Source organism: Leopardus geoffroyi, chromosome D4 (genome assembly GCF_018350155.1).
Source record: "Leopardus geoffroyi isolate Oge1 chromosome D4, O.geoffroyi_Oge1_pat1.0, whole genome shotgun sequence".
NCBI classification, from domain to species: domain Eukaryota; kingdom Metazoa; phylum Chordata; class Mammalia; order Carnivora; family Felidae; genus Leopardus; species Leopardus geoffroyi.
The window spans coordinates 42,750,001-42,777,567 of NC_059342.1; the positions used below are offsets into that span (position 1 = coordinate 42,750,001).

General features: G+C 38.8%; 1 protein-coding gene across 1 annotated transcript in view; it reads left to right on the top strand.

The window, feature by feature from the left end:
* SH3GL2 (SH3 domain containing GRB2 like 2, endophilin A1) overlaps positions 1-27,567 on the top strand; it is a 217,700-nt gene that overhangs the window by 147,336 nt on the left and 42,797 nt on the right. Inside the window, exons 2-3 of the mRNA XM_045467478.1 lie at positions 13,327-13,395; positions 23,010-23,082. Of these exons, the coding sequence (XP_045323434.1) occupies positions 13,327-13,395; positions 23,010-23,082 (142 nt within the window). The remainder of the gene's footprint in view (positions 1-13,326; positions 13,396-23,009; positions 23,083-27,567) is intronic.

Consider the following 27,567-nt stretch of genomic DNA (forward strand, 5'->3'; position numbering starts at 1 on the left):
CAGGCTACACTGTGTAGACTTTTGAATGTGTTCATTTTCTCCCATTTTCTCCTACTTAAACTCTTACTTGCTAACTCAGTGGACCACTATACCACAGAGCCTTTGTGAAATGAGTTGAGTTGATAAGAAGAGGTCATTTCTGAAAAATGCATCCTCAGTATAGCATTACATTCTGAAATGTAAATTTCAGATTTATCTTTAGTAACAAGTGCCCACAGGTATACAAGTTTCTCTTAAAGATCCTCATCTAGAATAGTGCCATATATGTTGATGGCCCTCGAACCTTTAATTGGCCTGTATTTCTGAATGTGTTCATGTTTTCTCTTTCCACCACAAGTTAGCCCTGGGTAGACACATTTTGGAAACCTCTGCCTTGCTTTCACCATGTCCATGAAATTCCATATAATGTCACCTTGTTATTCTTAGGGAAGTACTCTCAGTGGCACTTGTACGTTTATGACACTAATCCTCTGCATTGGTGAAGTACTTTGTAGTTGACAAAGCACTTAGTTATCTTATCTGATCTGCATAACTCCCCGGTGAGGTAGCTTTATACATCGTTACCATGGAATATTACTCAGCTATAAAAAGGAATAAAGTACTGATACATGCTGCAACACAAAAGAAACTTGAAAACATTGTGTTAAGTAAAAGAAGCCAGAGACAAAAGACCACATAATATATGATTTCATTTATATGAAATGTCCAAAATAGATAAATCTACAGAGACCAAAATTTGATTAATACTTGTCAAGAAATGGGGCAGTGAATGAAACTGGGGGAGGGGACCGGGGAATGATGCAAATGGTTACAAGGCTTTTTTGTGGCATGATGAAACTGTTGAAAAATTAGATTATGGCCTCATACAACTCTATAAATACCTTATAAATACAAATCTATAAAAACTCTATAAATTGTATACTGTAAATGAGTAATACTTTGTGGCATATAAATTATACCTCAATGAAGTTATTAAATTTATAATTCATTTTTTTTCTACCTCACAGAGCTTAAGGACAAGGGACTTCAAACCAGCTGACACTGGGCCCCTTTCTTAGTATATATTTGGTTTCACATTTTCCCTGTCATGAGAAGAGGTACCCAGCCTCTTCTTAAGAGTCTCTCTTTCAAATAGCCCTCTGTCCCTTCTTCCCATGTCCAACTTGAACAAATAACAGCTTATAACAGTCCCTGAATGCTTGAGCAGAATTAAAAAGAGAATATTCTTTCCTGTATGCTTTCCATTTTACTTTTTGGTATATTTTTATTAGAGCTTTGCAAGCAGTCTTCTCATTTAAGAGCAAGTCTCCCAAGTGATTGAAAAGCACTGGGCTGAAACTTGAAAGAAAAGGAAGCCATTAGTGCTAGTTTGGAATGTTTGAATACTGTTTAGAGCCTTTCCCCAATTAAATGTACAACTCTGAGCAACTCTAAACCTGTAGAAAAATATTTTCCTATTGTTTATCAAGTGCCGTGTGTGTGTGTGTGTGTGTGTGTGTGTGTGTGTGTGTGTAAAGGAGTATGAAACGCAACTATCCGTATATAGTTGATTGAGGCAGTAGGAAATGAGACAATAAAGTCAGTAGTTTCTATCCACACCCCACCTTGAAAGCATATTGGGAAAGAGGAACCAAGTTAGCTCTTAGATGGTGTGGGATACGGTGACATTACTCTGAATACGTGCTCCGGCTCTTGTAGCTGCCTTTCCTGTTACGTATACCCTGCAGCAGCAGAGGACATGTGAAGTTCTAATACTAGAGATTGCGTGTAGAAAAGCAAACCAGGAGTGGACGTGATGGGGGCAGCCTCCACCACTTCCCTTCTGACCTCAGCATGAGCTTGCAAGGTGTGAGTCTCCAGAGAGTTGTCTTCAGCACAGGCAGCAGACCTTGAAGCTTGGAGCACAAGCAGATTGGTGCATCTGTCAGTGCAAAGCCTTCGCAGGCAGTGATGGGCTGCTTAACATTCAGGAAATTCTGTCCAGGATTATAAATCAAATCTATATCTGTGTATGTGTTCTGTCATTAAGGTGCTTTTTAAACATTTCGTTCAGATGATGGAATTTCTGCATATGTGAATTATCAAACTTGATATCTCAGACAGGGATCCATCTTTCTGTTTTGTGTGGTTATTCTTTGTTCCTGATTTAATTCCTTTGTCAGTAGGTCAGTGATTTTCTATATAAGATGGTGGGTCTGGTATCCAGTGGCTGTCCATCCACTTTTATGACCACCTCTGAAGTCTCTTCATATCTCTTCCCTGTTGTTATTTAAGGTTAAGCTTATGATTTATTACTGCTGTTATGAGTGTGATGTTAGCTTCCTTTGGCTTAGGAAGAGAAGAGTGTTTACCTCAGAATACAGCTTGGCTGCCACATTTGGTGATACACGATGCTATATGGAAAGCTGATTATGTTGGTGTGTGAAATACTTGCAGGACATCTCTCAGATATCTTCAGATACCTGTTTGCTTGCAGTTTGTCCCTGATGTTTTCTTCTGCAAGGCTGAAGTACCTACCTGGGATGTGTGGAGGAAGGCAGTCCAAGCACAGTGATGGAAATGGAGCGTATTCTAAGCTGCTTGCCCTGCAGTGCAACTGGGACTCAACAGCTGTCAGTTATTCTACCTTTCATGGGCATGTCCTGTGGTTCCAAATGATACTTCTATAGGCAGAAAGAGAGGTGGAAGAAATACTAGATACAAAATCAGGAGTTGTCTGATTCCTGGTAGCCTTTAGGTCACATGTATTTTGCCTTGGATCCCATTGCACTAACCTGTATTACATATATAGCAGTTGGCATGGTCACAATTTTAATGGCTCTTGGAATGATTGTTCCAACCACAACCCCACTGTCCTCCTTTTCCATTCTGCGGGTTTGCTCACACTTCATTTGAGAAACTAATTCCTTGTTTTCTTTGATCCTTATCTTTCCAGGTTTTCCCTGTAGTTTCTGTTTGTGGTTGTTTTTTTTTTTTTTTTTTTTTTTTTTTTCATGATCTTTTTTGTTGGTTTCTCCCTCTGCTAGCCCTTAATTATTGGTGATGCTCAGGGTTCCCTCCTTAACCCATAACCACTTGCTGGTGCATGTTCTCCCTGAGCGATCTCATCTGCTGGTTTTCTGGTTTTACAAGTCACATATACATACAGTGCTGACTCCACATATCTGTCTCTTGCCCTGACCTCTCCCTACAAGCTCAGACTCGTATATTCAGTTGCTTGCTGGACATATGTACTTGGATTTCAAACCTAGTGAGTCTAAACCTGCTTTAAATAGATGGTGTTCATTTGTGTTCAGCCGTCCATTTGCTCAAGTCTAAAACCTGGGAATCATCTTAGAGTTCTCTGCTTCTCTCTTATACCAAACCGGTCACAAAGTTTGCTTGCTTACTTTAGGCCCTAAATATTTACTGAGTCCATCCTTAATCCCAGAGTTCTTGGTTCACGTCCTCATCTTCCACCTGTATGATTCTGGTAGCAATCTGGTGTCTTTATCTCCAGTCTCATTTTTTTTTTTCCAAGTAAGTCTTCACTTTGTAATCTAATGATTTAAAAATTGATTTAGCTGTGTCATTCCTCAGCTTAAAGCCTGCTAATGGCTTTCTAATGCTGAGATAAAATCTAAGGTCTTATGGTAAGTCACTTTGGAAAACATTTGGGCAGTTTCTTAAAAAGTTTAATATATGTTTACCACAAGACCCAGTGGTTCGACTCCTAGGTTTCTACCCAAAAGAAATAAAAAATATATCCACATAGACATGTATGCAAATATTCATAGTGGCATTATTCATTTTTTTTTCAACGTTTATTTATTTTTGGGACAGAGAGAGACAGAGCATGAACGGGGGAGGGGCAGAGAGAGAGGGAGACACAGAATCGGAAACAGGCTCCAGGCTCTGAGCCATCAGCCCAGAGCCTGACGCGGGGCTCGAACCCACAGACCGCGAGATCGTGACCTGGCTGAAGTCGGACGCTTAACCGACTGCGCCACCCAGGCGCCCACATAGTGGCATTATTCATAATAGCCCCACGCTGGAAGCAGTTCAAGTGTCCATCAACAGGAGAATGGATACACAAAATGTGGTATAACCGTGCAGTGGAGTACTTTTCAGCTATAAAATGGAACTCAGCTATTGATACAGGTAACAACATGATGAATCTCAGATGCCTTATGCTTAGAGAAAGAGGCCAGATATTTAAAATTGCCTATTGAGGCATCTGAGTGGCTCAGTCAGTTAAGTGTCTGACTTTGGCTCAGGTCATGATCTCATGGTTCATGGGTTTGAGCTCCGCGTCCGTCTCTGTACTAACAACGCAGAGCCTGCTTGGGCTTCTTTCTCCCTCTCTCTGTCCCTGCCCTGCTCATTCTCTCTCTCTTTCTTTCTATCCCTCTCTCTCTCTCAAAAAAAAATATATACAATAAAATAACCTACTGTATGTTTGCATTTATGTGGCATTTCTAGAAAAGGTAAAATTATGGAGATGAAAAGCAGATAAGTGGTTGCCTAAGGATGGCAGTGAGCATTGACTGAACATGGGCACTTGGGGTGATGAAACTGTTTAAAGCTAGGTTGTAGTGATGCTTGCACAACTCCATTATTTACTAACACTCAAAACAAAACTAAGCTCTTTGGCATGGCCTAGATGGCCCACTATCACTTGATCTCTCCTTCTTCCTACAACCTCAGTTCTTGTCACACCGTCCTTTATATTCTGATATCTTGCTTCACTGAAATATCTGTACTTTCCTGCAAATACTGTGTTTTTGCTTGCTTGCTTTTTGTCGTGTAGTAGCTTCTACCTGAGAAAGCTTCTTTCTTCATCCTGTGTCTACTTTTCCATTTCACTTACTCTCATTTGAGAATCAGCACAGGTATCAGCTGCAGGAAGGTTTCCCCAGTCTTGACTTCTCATCAAGCTACAACCAAATTGTCTATCCTAGGATCTGATTACAGTCTACTTTTTTTTTTTTTTTAAATGCACTTGCCCCATTTTATTGGAATGGTTTGTTTATGTATCCATATATCCCACCAAACTGTAAGTTTCGAGAGAGCATGTGCCATGTCTTAAATTTGCATACAAAACCTCCAGTGCTAACAAACTCCCTGGTACATAGTAGGCATTCAAACTGAGTACTTTTGCATTCATTCCATTTGGTGAATTAAAGTAAAGGTGATTTGTTTTTATTTTTGTTTTTTGTTTTTTTCAGAATGGGATTTGCATCAAAATAACCCTGATTTGGGGGAAGGGGGTAACAAAGCATTTTCTTTTCAAACATTTTGCATGGTATTTTCTCTTTTCCAGGAAAAGGAACTTTTCCTGGTTTATTATCTACCTTTGGTGTACTATAAATAGCACTCTACCAGGTAGAAATTGTATCTATTAGTGTTCTCCAGAGAAAAAGAACCAGTGAGATATGTAGGCAGAATTTCTTCTTTCCCAAGATAACCTCAGTTTTGTTCTAAAGACCTTTTAGTTTGTTGATTGGATTAGGCTCAACTGCATTATTAAGGATAATCGCCTTTACTTAAAGTCAACTGATTGTGGATATTAACCACATCTATAGAATATTCTCATAGCAACACCCAGATCAGTGTTTGACTGAAAAGGTACGTACTATAGACTAGCCAAACTGACACATCAAATTAACCATCACAGAAAAGACATCAAATTTTTCATTGTAAGAGAACTTAGAACTCTCCTGGTTATCTGAGCATACCCTGGGCCTGCCCCATTTTGTGAATGAGGAAACAGAAGCTCAGTGAGTTTGTGGTTTCATTTCACAAAACAGAAAATGGCTTTCCAGCAGTTTCTCCTACAAGTGAAAGCCTAGGGCTACTCCATCTTGCCTTATCAACTGTGTCATCAGACATTAGGTTCTACATCATTTATTAACAGGACTGAATCCTCAAGTAAATTACTGGTACCTCTTATTTCTCTTTCTGTTTTCTTCTCAAGAGAATTTATGACTCAGCTTTAAATAGAACTTTAAAAATAGTACATGACATAATTCTGGCCTCAAGTATAGAGTCTATTTTTAGCACACACTGTCTTTTTGTATTTTGTTCAGTTTCATTGGCTTATGTATTGCAGTGGACTATGAAAATGTGTACTTTTTTCCTATCGTCAGAGATGGGAAACTTTATGGAAATATTCTCCCCCTCTGATGGGGGAGAATGACCCTTTCTCTGGTAAGGAACTAGACGATTTGGGAAGTTGAAAAATAGAGAAATGCTGGTTTTCTTTTATTCTGCACATTTTTTATACTTTTTTTTATTTTCTAGAAGACAAAAATAGGATCGTTTGCAAATGACACCATAAGTGATAGTGTAAACGATCTTTCTGGGGAGGGACTGAGGCTCTGCATGAAACTTCTATGATCAATCCTGTTAACGCCCTTTGAAGGGTGTATGCAAGTAATTAGCTACATAGTCTAAGGGAAATTCTCACATTGGGGAAATAGGGCTTAGAAAGTTACTACTTTTAACCCCAGAGAATCATACCAGAAATCATTATAACATGCTGCAAATCAGTTACTACATTTTCTGTATAGTATTTGACCAGAAGCAAGATAGGAAGATTGGAAGCTAGAAATAAGGTGAAGTGCTTAACTCACCCAAACTTATTTTAAAGTTTTTAGCTTCAGATATTTAAAGAAAATCGGTTTTCATCTTATTGAATTCTTGGGGGTGGGGAGGAGTCGCTAGTTTTTACATTATGCAAGAGGAATCTTTACACTTACCACTATTCAATATACAGATTCTATTTGAGAGTAAGAAATAGAATTAACCCAATTTAGATAGATAAAATGCCTTTAATCATTCTCTAAGAAAATTAGAAGTTTCTGGATGGGAAAAAATACATATTTTTTTGAAATTCACTTCCAAAACATCATGGCATTTAAGCATTCCAATTTAATGACAACTGAGAAAAACTAGTGTGAAACTTATATTCCATGAAGTGAATCCACCCTGCCTTTCAAACATGGGAATACCACCATCTGGAAAAACAAGATCTACTTGTATTTAGCCAAATAATCAAGAAAGTACTGCTGTAATTTTGACTCTCCTGTTTCCTTCTGAATATTTGGTATGTCATCAAGTATAATTTTTATTTTTTGGTACCTTATTAATGAATGATGATTAAAGAACTTTCATGAGTATGGGCTTCTTTTATTTATTACCATAGGTGATGCCTTTCTACGAGTACTGGGAATACAGTACAGTGTCCCACAGGTGTAGTTATCATAACTTCTTGAAGAACTTGCACATTAATAATGTTGTGCTTTAATGCATTTACATTAAACTTAGTTTTTTTTAGCCAAATATAAAAAACAACTTAAAATTTTGCCTGTCATATGAGTAAGATCACGTTAAGACATAATAAACCCGTATTTTAATAATGATTATTGGTAGTTTATAATGTGCTCTTTATATGTACATTCCAATTTAATTCTTTAAAAAAACAACAACACCCAGTGTTGAATGGTGTTGTTTTTCGTTTCTTAGGAGAAGAAATTGAGGCATTAAGAAGTTATGCATCTTCTTTTATATACAACCATTTGGTGTCATTGTCAAGGTCAAATTCGTCTCAGTTCTAAATCCATTTCTAAAATCTTAATTCAAGTGGCTCTCATTGACTTCCTTGTCAATGAGATTTCACTATACATATAAATAATTTTGTTGATCTACAGTGCAGATGGGCAGGATAGTGTATGAGTTCTACTTTTTGCTCTGAACAAACTAGCTGTGATTAACTTATGGAATGTCAAAGTAATTCTGTTTTAATATGAATAAATACATAGTGCAGCACATCATAAAATTATTTTTGATTTTGTAAAAAAACATTTGGGAAAAGTATTATATTACTTTCTCTCATGTGAGGGGATACACACACACACACACACACACACACACACACACACACATGAACATGTTGGCCTGTGTGTGTGTTTATACACACATATGTGCATATGCATATAGACTAAATACATACATATTTAGAATCAGGATTAATGGGAAGAATATATATTATTGATACTAATTATCATTGTTCCGAAAGTAATTTGGCAGGTGAATATAGAATGGTTACAATTAGAAGAGAATTTTCTTTAACCTTGGCTATAAATAAACTATCCTTAATTATTAAATTTTCTAATTTTTTGCCTGTTACTGGTAGAGAAAAAGATGTTACACTTAGAGGGGAGATTAAACTCTCTCAGAAAGGAGGTACAGAACCAGTGCTAACTCATAGTTTAGGGTCTTCCTTTAATTAACGTACAATTTTTGACCTTAGGATAATTCATTGAGATCATTTTTTCCACTGGTAATTGAATGTCTACTTTGCAAGCACTGTGTTAGGTACCACAGTCTCAAACATGTTTAGACAAAGAAGCAGGAGATATGATTCCTGCCTTTAGCATCTTAAAATTCAGATGAGCAAAGATCTTCAGCAATTTTATTAATGAAGTGGCTAGTTCCAGGTAGTCCAACAGATGATATGCTTTATTAAGAATGCATATTAAGTCTAATAACTTCCTGCTAGGGTGGGCAGTCAAGATGACAGAGAAGGTGAAATCTGGGTGAGCATTTTGAATAGTTGGTAAGATTTAAAAAATAGAAAAAGGAAATAGGTCCATGTACAAGGCAGAGGGAATAAACACAGTGCATTTGGTGGATTGTAAAGAAACCTGGCTTTGTATGATGCAAAATAACAGAACTGAACAAAAACAGAGAAGTAGGAAGTAAATCACTTTGCAGGTGTATGTGGTATGAATGAATTTGGTATTAAGTCTGATGAATTTCACTGATGTGATTTTTCAAGGAGACCACCGTAAAGGCAGTCAGAAACATGGGAGTTGAGTCATCAGTGTTTAGTAAATGAAACACAATGCAGGGAAGAATCAGTAACTAGAGGGGGGTGTCTTCTTCCCAGAGGTGACAGTTAGTATGGAGGAGGATGAGTCATTGTTGGAAAGCAGTGCAGCACCCTCTGGGCTGTGAACAGTGGTCATTTATTTAAGCTGTCTCTTGCTACTGGTTCCCTTTGACATTTTTCTTATTTGGTACATGGAGAAAAAATAGCATGAGACAACGCTACTGCAGGCTCAGAATTAAGACTTTTAATTTAAAATGTGAGTTGACTATATTCTTTCTTTCTTTTTTTGGAAAGTTGTACCTTTTGAAATACCATCCTGAGTGAGGTGATAAGTCTTATTTGCCTCACTGTATGCATTCTCTTGTCAACCTAACATTAATATTTACAAAAAGACATTGTAGTTCAGTTCCACAGATCTTAGCTGAGTACCTGTTATGAGGAATACAATGGAGAGTAAGATAGAGGAAGGTGAAATTGCTGGTTTGATTGAAACAGAGTATATGTAGAGTGTAATAGATAAGATGAGAAGTGTAAGCTCTTGATGTAGTTAAGTGGGTACAGTTGAGAGTTTTGAATAGAGGAGTTGTTGTTTGATGTTTTTGTTTTGTTTTGGGTAGCATAGGGGAGTATATTGGCTTATTTGTACTGTTTTGTTTGATTCAAATACCTTTTGCTGATGTTCATTTAAATTTAAAAACAATTTTTTAATGTTTATTTTTGAGAGAGAGAGAGCTGGGGAAGGACAGAGAGAGAGAAACACAGAATCTGAAGCAGGCCTCAGGCTCCCAGCTATCAGCACAGAGCCCGATGTGGAGCTTGACCTCATGAACCCTGAGATCATGACCTGAGCCAAAGTCCAAAGCTTAACCGACTGAGCCATCTAGGTGCCCCAAAGTTCATTTAAATTTAAATAGGTGATCAATTTCTCAAGTGCTAGCATATTAGCCAAAGTACATTAAACAGTATCCAAAAATATTCAGTACTATGAATTCTTAGTTTTTAGGGACCACCTCACTGGAAAATAGTAGGGCGAAATTATTCTTAAGTATATGGTATTAGGTAAGGAAAACCAAATTCATTGTTGGCCAGATAAGATCAGGGAGCCTATATTCCTCACCTTGACTCATTCATAAGAAGATAGAAGTTTTAGTAATGATATTTAAAGATCAGGAGGGGAAAATATTTGCTATACTGCTAAGAAATGAGTCAGTGTTATTTAAGCCCACTGTTCAATTCAATGCCTTGATATATTTAGATCCTTTGTGACTTGAAAAGAAGATAGCCCCAAGAACAATGTAGATGTCATTTTGAATATTGCTTTCTCCAAGAATCTAATTAGATAAGAAATTTTTATATCAGCCAACCAATCAGACCAGTACCAGAATCTAACTGCTAGCCTTATTTAGTATGTTTGGTGAACTGTTTCTCTCAGAGCAGTTCAAAATCAGCTTTTGTAGAGAAGAGAAAGAGCTTAATATCTCTCAATCCAACTTTCTCTCTACCTCTTCCTCCCATACCTGCACTCACAACCACACCCACACTAAGTATTTTAAACCAAATATTTAAAGCCAGTGGACTGATGAGTTGCCCTTGGTGTGAGTCATAGGACTAGTTCTAAATTATTAATTGTAATTCCATTGGTATTCTGTTTGATACAGTGAGTCAGCTATTGTGATGCCAACTTGTTTTTAGATGCAAAAAGGGGGGAATTAAAATCATTCTCAGCTGAGCAATATGGGATTGAATGTGATATAGGCCTTGTGCTTTTGATAAGGGCCGTATTTTATTCCCCAGAGATGATCAGAATGTGATTAACCCAGGATTACCAGGATTTGCTAATGTTACCATAAATGGAGACATTTTTGGCAATTTTTTGGTGACAGTTTTGTAAATAAAAATTAAATGTCTCATTCACAGGTCATAGGAGGATCTGTTTTTGACCAAAATGGGATCTTGGGATATAGTGAGTTCCTTGACATTGGAGAAAGGTAGAACTGAGAGTTGGTTGAGGGCTGTGCAGTATATATTTTTTGATTTTGTAGGAGTTTGACTAGAGTTTCCCAGCCCAAATTTAACTGAAAACTATGTAATTCAAGAATAATAAGACACAAGAGGGGCTAAATGTGAACTAAAACTGCCATCTCTGAACAAAGTGAAAGGGAGTAAACCTATAAAAATCACGATAAAAATTTGTTTACTGATAGAAAAAATTTGATTATTAATAACCTGTCAGGCCCTTCTATTTCCTGATTTTCTATAACTTAATTCCAAACATTCAGGTCAAGTCACTGGCACTTGGATCCCACTAGAAAGTTCTAAACTGAATTCTGGGACCTCCCTACCCCCATTTCTGGTTTGTTAAAAATCTTTAAGAAAGCAGGCAAAGAAGTTGACTTCTTTCCCAGATCACAGGCTTTTGATTAGGTGGTGTTGATGCTAGGCAAATCCTAGATCTGTATGGACTGCTGAAATAATTGATAACTAGCATCGTTTACACAGGTTAAGTGAGGGTTGATGTCAAGGACCCAGGGTTAAGGCAGTGAATCTAATGGAACTTCAGGCAGGGAAGGCCAGCACCATGGACAGCTCCCCCAAACTAGGCTGGGGATGCAAAGGAGTCCACGGTTTAGCTTGGAAAAAATGCATTCAGGTCCTTGTTCCACTTCTTCCTAGCTAACAATCTGTACCATGGATAGGAAATTTAACTTATGCAACCCTCAGTTTTCTCATCTGTGACATGGGAATAATATGTGATCTACATAGTTCTTGTGATGCACATATTAGATGACAAATTGCAAGTGAAAGTAGGTGTCAGCTATACAAATGAAAGATATTAATATTGTTTTTATTAACCTTACACTTTTAATAATCGACCGTTATTTACCTACGGTTGTATTATGTTAATGAAAATTGCTGGATTCTTCTCAAGATTTCACACTACAGTTAAAAAAAAAAAAAAACTGGGGAAACCAGGATACTATAAGCAGGTATATACTTCATTGGTGAGAGAAGGGAACTAGAATTTACCATCTGTCTTGTAGGTTCAGACATAGGTTCTTATACTTGATACACTATTTAATTTTCATAAAAACTCTGTGTACCTAGCAAAGAGTAGAGGAGTCTGTCCATGCCATGGCCATTCATCACAACACATTCCTTCTGTTACTTATGCTGGGGTGAAATGGGTGGCATCTGGTATGCAGGTCCTGAGTGGTGATAGAATTCGTACTTTCAGTTTCTCCAATACTAGTCTCTTCTAGAGGTTTTCCTGATAGCAGAAAGCAGGAGTGAAGGAGAGAGAGAGAGACAGAGACAGAGAAAGAGAGAGAAAGGAATACACTAAAGCCCCCAGCAAGGGGATATTGGGGCTTCCATTGCCAGGAGACAGAGCTATATATCCAAGGACTCCTTTAGAAGGAGATAAACCAAACTCACAAGATGACCCAGTTTGTTACTGAGATTGTTGTAGGTCTGGCCTTGGTGGTGGCCTTCTCTGCAGAGACCTTCAATCCAGAGGTTATTAAAGAAAATAAAAATTCATACTTCAGTATCTGTGTGTGATAACTTTAATACAGTGACATCTTTGTAAAAAGCATCTAACTACCTTTATAATTAGAATATTTTAAGAGCAACAGAAGTCTTGAGTCATTAGCATTTAATATTCCTGCCTTTGATGAAACTAAGGTATTTTTCTTGTGATCCATTCATAAATCTTTATTAGATTTAATTTAAATCTTTATTTCAGAACAAAATAGGATATTTAACTTTTTAATAAACATGAATTCTACATACGGAAAATGACCATTTGAATGCATAAGTTAATGAATATAAAATGTATAATGGAATTGATTGGGTAGCAAAGAAATACCCATAACTTCTTTCTGTATGGTTTATCTCATGTTTATAAGGATATAGACAGCTACAGGAAGCTTTATAAGATTAGTATTCAAGCCCTTTCATCTGAAGATCAGCTGGGCTGATTTTTTTTTCTTACCAGTTTGATAGATGCTTGTGATTATCTGTTCAATAGCCCATGGAGAAATAGATGGAAGAAGTAGCAATTTTCTACCTAGGTAGCATTTTAGATCCATTATCAGAGGGAAATGATAATTGTATGATGCTGTTGTCCCTCAGAACTTTCAAAAGGCAAATGTTAGTGATTAGGTAGTTATATAATGATGTATATAATAAAGAACACTGGGGTTGAAAGCAGAAGAAATAAGTTCAAATTCTTGTTTCAATACCTACTAGGTGCCTGGTCTTTGGCAAATTGTTTAAACCTTCTGAGCCACAGTTTCCTCCTATGAAAATAGGACTGTCCCCCATGTCAGAGAATGGCTGTAGGAAAAATAATATTAGATGATGTTTGTGAAAGTGCTTGAAACTGTTAACACACATTTTGAAAAGAAACTTTATTTATAATAATTGTCCTTTTTGCTTGTTTTCTTTAGAAAGTGAGTGAAAAGGTTGGAGGAGCTGAAGGAACCAAGCTGGACGATGACTTCAAAGAGATGGAGCGGGTAAGTCTTGACCCTTAGAGCTCCCTTTGACATAAAATTATCTAGCATACTGAGAGGGGAAGGGCTCTTCTCTGGTACCTGAAAATGCATCTTGTTATTGTAAAATATACTCTCCTTTTAGTGTATATTTTAAAACAGAAGACGCAAAGTATCCTCTCTTCCCTTTGTACTGAGAACAAAGCTTCAGCAAAGGTGAAATGTCAAAATGTACTTTCCTGGTGGATTTTATCATTAACTTTCCAAATAGGACAACATGAAGTTGTGCTTGAATGGGGGGTGGGGTGTGAAGAAAATAGGGGAAGGTGGAAAATGGTGTCCTGAGTGTCTGGGAGAGTTTGAGTCACTGCCTGGCCTTGGTGGACCTCTGGGCAGGGCCATGTGGTGGCAGCAGGTGTGGTGGGCAGTACGCATGAAGGGACCTGTGGGCTTGGCCGTGGTGCCCTTGAACTGCTTGACCCACAAGTCAGTTTATTGCTCTGAGTCTCTTATTTTTGTGTAAATGTAAAATGAGAATACTAATCCCTGGTTGGGGGACTTGTGTTAAGGATGAAAAATAAGGTAAATCATTTAGCGTTCTGTCTAAAAGCTGATTCTCAGCAGGTCAGGGTGGAGGTGGCAAACAGAATAGCCCATTTCGTTTCTCTTGTAACATCGCCGTATTTTCTCTTTGAGACGGTTCATAGCAAGTAATAATCTAGGCTTATGGTGAAGAGTGTGTGTTGCGTGTTGCAAAGAATTGTTTCTGGTGTTCAACTGATGGGTAAAGGATCTGGCAATACAAACCCTGTACTTGAACAGAGAGGATGTCAAAAGCCTATAGTACCTGGAAAACTGCATTTTTACTTAGGTCACATCAGTTCCAGTAGGCTGCCTCAGTTTTGCCATTTGTGTGAAGAGCCAAACGAAGAAAGTTGCTTAGGTGCTTTGTGCTTTGTCTTTTTCTGTTCTTTCTTTTGAGTTCATTGATGAATTCAGCAAATTCTTATTTTGTGCTTCTATGAGCCAAGCATGTAGGATACAGAAGTGAACAGAATGAGCACGAATTATTAGAAATTAATGTTTCTGTAAAAGAAACAGCAAGTAAGAGAGAACAGGACCCATTTGAGTTCCTGGAAAAAAAAAATGAGTTGCCAAGGGAGAGGGGTCTTATGAGATGAGATTGTGTAGTGTTAATGTAACTGATCATTCTGGCCGAGTTCTTGAGACAGATCTCACTGATAGCACAGGTACCCACTAGAGAGGAGATTTAATACATGAGTCGTGAGGCCCAACCAGAAGTCTGGGAGTCCAGCCTCTTACACCTAATACCTGATAGCTATTTGCCCCCACTGGGGCAATTAAAATCTGCACTGATCCTTATTTCTCATCTCTGGACAGTTCTCAGTACTGCCTGATGAACCAAAGCTAGTACTCTCTAGTGTTCATAGTTCTGGAAATGGTATTCTACCCCTTTGTTTTCTACAGCATCTGAGAACAGATACTAATACATTTGCCTAGAATGACTGGATTCCTCTATTCCCTGTAATATTGGGGTTCCTCACACCTCATAAGAAGCTGCCCTGTGGGTCTGTTAATTTGCACCAGCTTCTGTCTCCAGCCATTATTTCTTAATCCCCGCCCCCCCCTTCCTTATCCTTTGATTTGTCCCTCTCCCCTCAGGAGAGAATTTATAACATCCTCCCTGGTGCCATGTTGTTAATGACAGATTAGTCAGACATTGAGGCATTCAGAACCAAGGAGTCAGAATTTGAGTTGAGCTTTCAGCGTCTGCCAGGGACTAAAGATAATAAGCTAGGTAGCTCATTGACTAAGCTAAGACAAACTTTCCATTTTTTAAATGGAACTAAAAACAGGAAATTTAGAGAATAGAGTAGAATTTATCACTGAGCAGCTAATTAAGCCTTTGAATCCATGCCCATCTTGCAAACTAATTGAAATGAAAGATCTTGTAAGTATTTTCCTTCAGGCAAAGACTCAAAGGCATCTCAGGGCTCAAAGGTAAGGTTTATTTCTCCTATTTCCTAGAAAATAATTAGTTTCTGAAGCTTTTGTCTCAAAAAAGATATTCCTGGTAGGGGGGAAAACTTTTGCTGATTATTTGAGGAACACACCTTTGGTTTTATATTTGGGTTTATCTCTAAGTAAATTGAGAGATTTACATTTCAGAGCAGTGTGGAAGTTAGTTTATTTCATTTTACTACACATATTTGTTTGTCTTACCTATGGCATTGTGCACATTTTACACTCTACCTATGCTCAATTTGCATTAAAGGTAAAGATTTCTGTGATAACTGGAAAGCACATGCCTTGGATTTGGAATCTCAAATCTTTTCTCTCCTGTTAATTTATTAATGACTCACAAAAATATTTTAGCTCAGCGTTCCCAAGCCTGCAGAAGAATCACCTGTCCACAGTCAGTTTTCTGATCATCAGGCATTTTGGGTAAAGAGACCTTTGTTCAGATGCATTCTCAGAGGTGCAATTAGGCAACAAAATGAAATAAATTAGAGGTTTACATCAAGCAGCACTAGTTGGAAAGAGAAGTAGGTATTCCTAGATGTTGTTTCTCTAATCAGCCACCCCAGCCACTCTCCTGCCAAGATGCAATAAAATCACACTTGGGTCTCTTAGCACTCACGGCTCCCAGAGCTGATTGGGTGGAACCCTGCAACTCTGTTGTCTCTGCAGGACCCCTGCCTATAGCCACTTCTTTCCTCCCCTTAAATACCTTGCCTAGAATTGTTTATGTTTTAGTTTTAAATGGTATCTGTTGCTTACAAGATCTGTTAAATACAGACTAAAGTTCTTACTGTGGTATAGACATCTTGTAGATATGTTTATGGAGAAGCTGCAGATTTTTTGTCAAGAGGAAGTTCTAGAATTTGAGGATCTGTAATTCCTTCTTAAATCTCCATCTGTTGCTGCAGTGTTACTGTGGTTTCGTAGGTGTGTGTGCGTGTGTGTGGTTATATTCATTAATTCATATGGTATATCCGTAAATGCGTCCTCCTTGTACAAAGTGTTGTGCTGGGCATCAGGAATACAAAGATGATTAAGGCACAGTTCTTGCCATCAAGGGACTTCCAGTTTTGATGGAAGAAATGTGGCTTACAGGACATGGTGCTTGGCACCCTGTGGAGATTCCCATGGAAGACCTAGCTCAGGCTGGTTAGGTTGGTGGAAGCTTCCTAGAGCAGAGGGTGCCTGAGCTAAATGCTACAATTTTCTTTTGCCCTGCATATAGAAGGAGTGTAGTGTCCCTTTTCGCAGCATGAAAAGTATCTTGGGAAATCTCTTTTCTTGAAACCAGAAGAGGTCATATGGTTGGAAATGTGGTTGTATACCACTTCAGTGAGAATGGAATTCTTAAGGGCTGCCTCCAATTTTAAGACAAGCAGGATGTTGGAGAAGAATGGAAGAAAGCCGTTCCATGTGAAAGTGTGAAAGAGTGGGTTGTTGGCAGAGTGGGATGTGGGGAAAAGTCAGAAATGAATGTCCATGGTCATCATCTTCATACACTTAATTAGTCATTGGGTGGAGGGGGGTTGTTACAGCTTTCTATCCAACTCCAAGTGGTAGAAATAGAATTAATGAGTAGGAACTGTGAAGAGAGAGAGTCAAGCTCAATGTATGAAAGAACTTCTGGTTCTCAGAGCTGCTTAAAAAAAGGAAGCCATGGCTATAACTGAATTCCCCGTCATTGTCCATGTTTAAGCAGAGGCTAAAATCACCTTGTGAAGTGGTGCGAAGCACACTAGTCATCATCTCTTGAGTATTGTGGCAAGTAATTTGGAACTAATAACATCACATTTTAATAATACCACTGGATTGAACTCTGGCGATTTATCTCAAATGAAGAAGGAAGGAGTAGAGTCTGGGCCAGCACACTCAGAGTAAAACATATGTGAGCACACCCTTTGGAGTCTGTCATGACTATGAATGTCTTTTTCATGGACGTGGTGGTAAAACAGAAGGTGTTTACTAAGACCCTCACTCACTGGTATACTTGTAAGATGGGTAAGAGCCCCAGACAAGATGAGCTCTAAAAACAGCTTTCTGGTGATCCTGAAATTCAGGGAAGTCAAGGTTCTTCTCAGCTGTGTGTTTACGATATACTTCCGTGCTGATACTCATTAAAGGTAATGCCTGTGAAGATTAGCAAAAAAATACGTTGGGGAAATCTCAGTCTAATGCCTTGTTTATTTTTGTTTTTCAACACACTATTAATCAGGCTTTCCAAATACCAGATAACTGCTAGAAAGCAGAGCAATTTGGGAACAGGTACATTAATTCTTCTGAGCCAGTAGGGAACTATTAAAACATCCTTATTGGGCCAGCCTGTATCTTACTGCCAGACAAACTTTCCCAGGGTACTGATTCCATTATGTCTCTGTGACTTGCTTAATTAGGTGTCTCATTCAGGGTTCTCATTAAGTGGGTACGTATGCATTCTTAAAAGGTTCATTTTCTTAACTTCAGTGATAGAAAAATTAAAATTTTCAAAAGATTTAGTGTTCATATGGCATGTAACTGTGAGTTACCCCATGTCCGAGTGGATGCTTAATTCATCTGTTTATTATTGATCACCAAACCTGCACACTGTCCTGCTCCGTTTTAAGATCTTTTAATTTTTTTTCTTAAACTCTGCTCCTGCCTCCCTGTGACAGCATGTGGGATGATGGAGTATCTGACAGTATAAAGTCATATCTTTAATTTTTTTTTTGCCCCACAAAGAATGCTGTATAGTTCGTGTGTGTTGCCAGCTAAGTTCAGGATGCAATGTCTACTTTTTCTCTAGTGGAAAAGGTAATACTCAGATGCCTCAGAACAAAATCGTATTCTAGTCAATGTGGTGCCTTTTGGTTCTGTTGTGTCTTACCTCTAGAGGCTGGGGAAGCTGATGAAATGTTCAGCATCCATAGATTCACTGTGGCACACATTGGTGAAAATAGAACCTTAGCAAGGGATTGGCAGACTTCTTCTGTAAGCATATTAGGCTTTGTGGGTCAGAGAGCTTCTGGAGCCTCTGTTGAAACTTCTCATCTCCACTATTGAAGAGCAAAAGCAATTATTGATGGTGCCTAAAAGGAATGAGCATAGCTGTGTTCCAATCAAATTTATTTAAAGACACTGAAATTTGAATTTCATGTCATTATTATGTGCAATGAAATGGTAGTCTCCTTTTGAATTTTCCCAATCATTTAAAAATATAAAAACAGCTAGTGACCCAGATTTGGCCCACTGGCCATAGTTTGCCAACTCTTGCTTTTCTTGATGAAGAAAAACGTTATAGTGAGTACAGCAGGTTAAGAGAGCTATTTTTCTCCCTACCCAAAGTTGTAAATCACAAGACTAGATCGTGGAGGGAGAACCTTCTGATTCTAAAGTATGAGCGTTGCTAAAATCCTGGTATTGAGAAAATTCAGGAAAAATGACCAGAAGAATATATGTCTATGCTTTTACCTTCAGAAAAAAACTTACATTGAGTTTTTATGCCCTGAAAACATGCCTATTTTTATACATATTTACAGTTTCACCTCTAAACAGCCTTCCCTAATGACTCCCTACCACCATCCAGACAAAGTTAGTTAAAGAAATGCTCAGGAGCTCACAGGAATTGAAGTTGTAATTTAGGATGCGTCAAAACTTTTTTTCAGGTAATAGAAATATTTGGGGGTTGAGGAAATCTTTAACTGTATAAGTTCAGAGCTAAACTGTTGTCCTCAAATGGGAATGAGCCCTTGAAAGGTATGATAAATTATTTAAGTGGAAATCTTAGTACATATTAATTATATCGGGCCTATTAATAAGAGAATATGTGCTTGGACAAATCCAGTTTAAGTATATATATAGCTTCCTACCAAGTACCTAATAAGTCATACTCAAGGTTCTCACAGAGTACTGACCCCTCAGCCTTTCTATGACCACCAAAACACAGCATAGTTTATCAGAAAGACTCTGAGACATTCTTAGCAATGACACAAATGGAAAGAAGCTAGAATTTGGTCAGCCTCCTACCTGCAGATGGCCATTAGTCTGTTTAGTTCCTCCGTCAGTCTTTCTTAGAAAATCTCTGACCCATGACCTTTGAACTACTTTTCTTCCCGTCATAGCTATAATGGGTCTGTGACCTCAGATAGTTTATTTCCGTTCTCCGAGTTCAGACTTGCACATTTAAAACATCAAGGCTTGGGGCGCCTGGGTGGCTCAGTCGGTTAAGCGTCTGACTTCGGCTCAGGTCATGATCTCGCGGTTCGTGAGTTCAAGCCCCGCGTCGGGCTCTGTGCTGGTGGCTCAGAGCCTGGAGCCTGTTTCAGATTCTGTGTCTCCCTCTCTCTCTGACCCTCCCCTGTTCATGCTCTGTCTCTCTCTGTCTCAAAAATAAATAAAGGTTAAAAAAAAATTTTAAAACATCAAGGCTCTGGATTAGATGCTCTTGTAGTCTCTGTTCTTTATCGAGTGACATCTGTCAGAGTAAAATCAAGAGCAAGAGCTAGTGAATGAATTTGCTGATAAGCTGTTCTCTGAGATACTTCTTGTGAACGCTGTATATAAGTAAATATATTGGATGAAGTTGTTTTCAGAAGTGGATTTCAAGTGAATTTTGTTTTATGATCTGATCAAATGGGTTTGGCTAGAGCTTGTTTTATGGTGATATATAGCTTAGGTAACTAAAAGTGTTGAAGGAATCTGCCTTGTTGGGCAGAAAAAGTCTATAACGATCTCAGGGTGGTATGGACTCCTTCGTGGAAGTTCCCTGTCAAACCACAGGGAACACTGGATAGTTTTTATTCCTACTTCCCTTTGAAGATTGATTTCCACACTGGGAACCAAACTTAATACTCGAATATTGGCATCGCTCTTCTGTGTCTCCCCTGAGACCACTGGCATTTGCCAAGCTAGTGGCTCTATAAATAGAGCCTGAGTAGTTGAGCTGTGTATTTAAAGAGCCCAGAAGGGAAAGGGGGTTCCATACCCCAAATCAGAACCATTTTTCACACCTTCCTTGCTGACCACTCTGTGGACCACTCCAAATATGCACTTCTGGTATCCAGCCTCTGTAGAGAAGCCTGTGTAACTCAGGGCTTGTAGCCAAACAGCTCAGTGTCGGAGAGCCTCCCTTTTGCAGATGCCCAGGGTAGAATAGTTCTTGTGAATGAAGTTTCCACAGACTTTGATGACTTTAAAAAAAAACAACACCAAAAAAACCCCCAGAAGACGGGATGGCAGGTGTTTCCCTCCTGCTCCTGTGTTGTTGGCCACTACTAGATCCCCAGCCCCATATGGGGGATGTTATTAAAGAGGCTTGCCGCTCTGACTTGTGCTCTTCCTTCATTTGGGAGATGTTTCTATTCCTTGTCCTTCTATGGGGAGCTTATTCTTACAAAAAGTTACAGTGTGGTACTTAAGAACCATGGCTCTATCTCTAGAGCCATAGTTGGGTAAGTTTGTTAACCTCTCTGTATCTATTTCACAGGGTTTCTTAGAATTAAATTGTAAAGGTATTTAAAATTCTTAGAATGATTTCTGACAAGTAGAAAATACTTTATGATGATGCTGGCCATAATTATGATTGAGGGCAGATATGGGGGAAAGTTAGAAGTGGTTAGCATCCTAGTAGCAGATGACTTCAGAATATCAAATGGTCAGCTCCTCTGGTTCACTCTCTTAGACACCTTGAACTTTAGAATTGTTTCCTCCCATCATAGCCACACAAGATCTTTGGATACACATTTGACATCCAATTTCCTTATCTCTATCATGTAGTCTTTAGGAGATCTGCGTTTTCCTCCTGTCATGAATGTAACCTGGACTTTTAGCATGTTTGTTGTGCACACAACCCTTAATTCACTTCCATGACATTGAGTACATAGTGGTTGATTGGTATTCTGCTAATACTGCCAGTACTTCCACATATGGCCATGCAAGTCCTATACTGCACAACTCCAGGGAACCCCTGCCCGCTATAGTACTAAACACTACTTGGTACATGGTCAAACTTAAGGCATATTCCTAACTCAAGTCAACCAGAAGGACATGGTACATGTTCTATGAGACAGGCATCTCTTAAATAGGAGTGCTTCTTGAGGTAATTTTATCCCATGATAACCCCACAAGAAAAGTGTTCTCCTCTGTTAATTACAATAATAGGAAACTCCTTACACACACAACAATATTACTGCCATAGAATAGGAAATTATTAAGTATTGAAAAACCAAACTGAAAGATAAAATCTTCTGATGGTTTATGGTTTGGTTTCTGATTATGAAAGATACTTAACCCATCCATAAAAGGCTGATTTTATATGTAGGTGTATAGTATGTTACTCAAAAACTTCTTGGAATTGAGAGAGGAGCTCTTGAACTCCAGTTAAAACATAACAGTAAAATCCCCTTGGGCTTAATTGATATCTGCAATTCTACCATCAAAAATTTCTTTCACTCCTATCTATATCATTTATCCCACGCACGTACCTTGGATAGGAGGATGCATTTGTTTTTGTCAGTAATGTACCCTGTAGAGTGAGTGAGTGGACCACCCATGTTGATAAGGAAAGCATTTTATGGGGAAATGTGGGGTGGATCCACACAGACTCTTCATGTAGGGGGGAGGGCCCAACAGAGAGAGGACATGCTGACCTGCTGAATGCAAATGCTGACCATTCAAAATTTTGCAGATATAGACTGGAGGATTGGGATTTTTATTTGGAATGAACCAAAAATTCAAGGATTGATTAGAAGTGTTTGCTCAAAAGTTTTATATACTTAGGATATCCTCAGTAGTTAAATAAAAATGTTCTATCGCGTACTTGAATAAACAGAGTTGATACTGCATTTTTCTTTCTTTCAGCCCCCAAACCTGTCACCATGCCTGGCCTACTGTAGACATCCCATAAATGCCTCTGGAACAAAATATGATTCATGGTCTCCACCTTTTCTTTTTCTTTCTTTTTTCTTTTTTTGTTTTTTTTTTTACCTTTTTAACTTTTATTTACATTTATTTTATGCTGAATTGGTTATTGGGCCATATGTGTTTGTTTCTTTAGTTTTTTTCCCTGAGATGTGTGTGTGTGTGTGTGTGTATGTGTGTGTGTGTACACACACCTGTGCGCATGCAACATCCTCTTCTGGTTTAGGAATAGTTTGCTCTTTTTAGTAAGAATTATCTCACTGCAGCAGAGTGAGCTCATGTAGGGGTTAATCTGACTATGAGCTCTATAAAGTGAATATAAAGATTTTAACCTCTTGATTTGCATGATTTTTGGGGGGTTTCTGGGTCAAGTTAAGAGTAGACCATTTTCAGAGACGACCTCAGGCCACTTAGGGGAAGAGGAAGCCATCTCCACCTTATTTTGCTAGAAGATAGTGAAGTATATTTTGAAACAAATTGTAGGAAATTCCAGGTTCCTCTTTCAATAAACAGGGTTTCCACATCTTGATGGAGCTGAGCTGAATGCAAAGCCATTCTTCCTACTGGAGCATCTCTAGCCCCTCACTGTCCACTGTAGGACTGGTTCTGTTGCTGCACCAGTGGTTGTAGATCTACTCAAGCAAGAGCTAAGGTGCTAAAGTGAATAATTCTTGTGACTTAGAATATTTATTTTCTTATTTCAGAAAGTGGATGTCACCAGCAGGGCTGTGATGGAAATAATGACTAAAACAATTGAATACCTTCAACCCAATCCAGGTAAGGGACCACTTTATATATTCAGGGTATCCCTCCAGGTAACTTGTAGTTTCTCTTTAATAGACATTTAAGTTTGGTGTGCTTCTACTTTCTCAGCCCACCTTTCTGGAGGTTCAGTGACTTGGTATATGGCACTTTGAGGAGGGAGGACTTTTTAAGGCTCACACTGAGGTAACTGAAGGAGTCTGTCATATTTTATCTGACTCTAGGATATTTAGCAAATGGTATAGCATGGACAGCTTGGAAGCCACATCATGTCAGGGTAGCCACAAGCTGTTAGTAACCAGACTTTAATTTGCAAGGGATGGTAAGAAAGAAACGGGATAATTTTAAGATATGGTATAGCTCTTCCTATAAGGTGTAAAAGAGTAAAAATTTTTTGTGAAATACAGAGGGTTTCTTTCATACAGCATCACTAAAGTTTTTGGAGGGTTGTTCCTAATTCCAGTTCTTCTCCCAGTACATTGCAGGTCAGCATTTGTTTCTGCTAACTTGTTACACTCTCAGAGAAGGAAGTTTTAATAGAGATAATGGATTTACCCCTTGAAAAGAGAACCAGGCAGAACTGGGCAGTGTCTATAGGCACAAGGTATAACAAAGCAAAACAGCCACTGTCATCGACCTCCTCACTACTCTTCCTGACATCAGTTCCTAACTTAGAACTGATAGAAGCTTGGAGCAAGGCTGGATGTATTTATGTGAAAAGTATGAATATTTAGAAGACTGCTGCTTTCTTTTGGGACTAGTTTCTTTGGGAGTTTCAGGCTGGGAGGCCGGTGTATTTAGTGGTCCTAGGGAAGATGGTCTAGATACTGTGTCAGCCCTAGTGTGTTTGGATACAGAGCATTGGTGGGCAAGAGATGAAAAAGGGAGGTGTGGGGTAAGAGTGGGCAAGTGCAATAGTAAGTGCTGACCATCTCTTCTGCCTCCTGCTGCTGACTGAGCTCTCATTCAACCTTTATTTACCTGTGACAGCACAGCTGCTGTTTCAAAAGATGAACACATTCTTTTTTTTCTTCTTAAAATACATCAGAGATGGGAATATATACGAAAGGAAAATACAGAAGGAAATACAGTATCCTGTAGGTTCGAGGAATTTAACTGATTGCGAACCAAATGGTTAGCAAATAAGGCAAAGAATAGCAAAAAAATGAAGTTTCTAAGTTTTACCAGAGCCTTCTCTATGACCATTATATTCTGCAGAGATGCAAGGATCTCTCAGATGTTCATTTATGCCATAGTATTCCTATCACAACCGTGACAGGTCAGGATCTGAAGAGAGCTAGCTGCTCCACCTGCCTCACCATAAGGGATCAGTGCATAAGGGCAAGAAGTTTGTGTCTTCATCTTGGCACAGAACTTTTGAAGTACTCTCTGATCTCCTGGGATTTACACATGACTTGTGCTGGTAACTCAGTGTGGGGCTAAGATAATGATAGGGTAAGGGAGGGAGAATATACTGTTTATTGAGCATTAATGCATTTGTAAGACAGTGCTAATTATTTACACTATGTCAACTCTACAAGTAACCATTTTTTTTCTGATTGTAAAAATAAAGCACAGTTGAACAATTCATAGTTATGGAAAAGAGACTAAAAATCCATTGTAACATAAATCTGTAAGTGTAAGCCCATCAGTGTTCCTGAGTATAATGGAACTCTGTTGTAGGTGGGTATAGTGTGTTGAATGGTATGCCCCCTCAAAATTCAAGGCCACCCAGAATCTCAGAATATAAGCCTGTTTGAAAATAGGGTCTTTTCATATGTAACTTAGTGATCTTGAGATGAACTCATTCTGGAGTCAGAGTGGGCCCTACATAAAATGACCCGTGTCTTTATAAGAAGAGAAAACACAGAGACATGGGAAAGAAACCCAATGTGAAGTGGAGGCCGAGATTGGAGTGGTGTGGCCACAAACCAAGGAATTCCAGGAGCCACCAGAGGGTGGAAGAGGCAAGGAAAGGATTCTCCCAGAGAGCCTGGGAGGTGTCCTGCAGACACCTTGATTTCAGGCTTCTGGCCTCTTGAACCGTGAGAGAGTCAATTCAGTGTGTTGACTCACACAGTGTGTGGCAAGTTGTTATGCTAGCCCTAGAAAACTAATACAGTAGGCTAGCCTTATTTTCTGCAGGAAAAAACAAGGGCCCAAGAATTTAAGAAACTTTCCCAAAGTCGCACACTTAGAAGAGGATGGAGGCAGAATTGGAACCCAGGTCAGAGTGAGTACAATAGAAATTCAGAAAGGAGGCAAATTATGGGATTGAGACTCATTTTAATAAAAAAGATTACAGGAGGAAGTAATGGGAAAGATAAGGATTTTTAAAAATGACATTTTTAGTAAAATGTTGAATGTGCTGATTAACTGTCAACATGTTTTATGGCCATTTGAAATTTGAATAGACATTTGGCACCAAGAAGAACAATGAAGGCCATCACCGGAAAAATCCCAGTTTGGTTTTAGAAAAGGAGTTATTGGGATGCCTGGGTGGCTGAGTCAGATAAGCATCCAACTCTTGATTTCTGCTCAGGTCATGAGCTCATGGTTCAGGAGTTTAAGCCTCTCTTCAGGCTCTGTGCTGCCAGTGTGGAACCTGCTTGGGATTCTATGTCTCCCCCCCCCCCCCCCCCCGGCTCTAACCCAATAACTTGTGTGCTTGCTCGCTCTCTCTCTCTCTCAAAAATAAACTTAAAAAAAAAAAAGCAGTTATATATGGGCAGGCCACAGAAGTGTCACCCAGAGGAGTTGAGAACAAAACACAATTTCATATAGTTATTCTATAGAATTTAGACAATCTGTATTTAATTGTTCTATGATAGATATGATTTACTTCCTCCCTGAATCTCTCACCCTAAGAGCAGACACTTGGCTGAAGCACTTTTGAAAAGTACATTAGTTCGCTATTTAAGTGTCCTTGACAAAGGTATGTAGTAGTCTAGCAAACACGCAGGCACCCAGTCATTAGGTACAGAAGAGCAGAGAGAATATTCTCAACTCATATAGTTTGGTAAATACTTTGACCACTCAGCCTCTCAATGATCCTAGGAGCTGGGTCAACCAATATGTATCACTAGAGGCTGGTCCTGAATAAGCAGGATCGAGCTTGGGTCAGGGCAGAGACTGATGACAACCAATAGATTTACATGGACAGGCTGGTAGATTCAGTGGAAATTCATGCTTTGAAGGTACTTTGAGAATATCTTCCATTAGATTAATATTCTGAGATATGTTCTGGCTTTCAGATCTTGTGGATTGTGGAGCATACACATCTTTAATATTTGTAAAACCCAGTTCGTATTGAAATGATGACCAAAGAGAGTTTGATTAATTTTCATGAATCTATAAATTTGCTCTACACTGTGTTTGCCCACATCCGCTCTTACCCATTTCTGGAGTGAGATTTTTAAAAGGTACTTGCGATCACATAATTATTTTGCATAAAACCCTTCAATGGGTTTTCATTGCTTTTAGGACTAAGTTTAAAATTTCTAACTTGACTTAAACGTCCTTCCTGCATGGTCAGTTTGCCCTTTCCCCTCCACCTTGCAGGTAAATAGTACCCTCAGATCCAGGATAAAGGTCATTTAAAAGCCTTCCTTGACCCCTGGACTAGTTAGGTTCCCTTGTCAACTTCCCTGTCACGATTCCAGCTGCTTTTCCCTGGTGGCACATGCCATACTTACTATAGACGTGTGTGATGTGTGTACTTTTGTTTGTCTTCCTCTGTAAGGGCAGGACTGTGCCTGTCTTATCTCCACATCCCCAGCCCCCAGCTCAGTTCCAGACAGCAGTGGCACTAGGGTATTTGAACAAATAAATTATGAAACACAGTTGACAATCATTGGCTAATGTTATAAAACTGCTGTAATATAAAGAGAAGGAAAAGCTCTTCCTTTTCCCTCAACCATCGGCTCTATCTGTGTTACTAACACTTAGCAGATGCATTTATTTTTATGCGAAGGCCAACTTTAGATGCATTAGGGGTAGAAACAGGACCAAGATTGGGCCCCTGCCCTCTGATACTTGACAGCCTAATAGCATAAGATACATACACCCTGAGGAGAGCAGTCTAGAGGGCTTCACAGATAATTCCTTCTGGAAATCTCAGCTAACTGATGCAGTTAGGAAGGGTGAAAGGGGTCATAGGTCTGCAGGTCTTCCTGCAGTGTTTTACCACGGATTGTGAAATATTCTGAAAGAAACAGCGTAAACCAATACAAATTTGCGAGGCTGCTTAGGTAAGAAATAATTCGAACATGAAAAGTACTGCAGCAGTCGTGAGCCCTTATATTCTTATGGCATCTAAGAGCAAAATCATTGGAGAATACAGATCAGTTTTCCTATATGAGTAGTCTAATGCCTTGTGGAGAAAAAATTACTAAATCAGCATTGTCAAAAAGAAATAAGATGCAAGCCACATGTGCAATTCTGAATTTTCTAGTAGCCACATTAAATAACCCAACATACCCAAAATTTAACAAATATTTA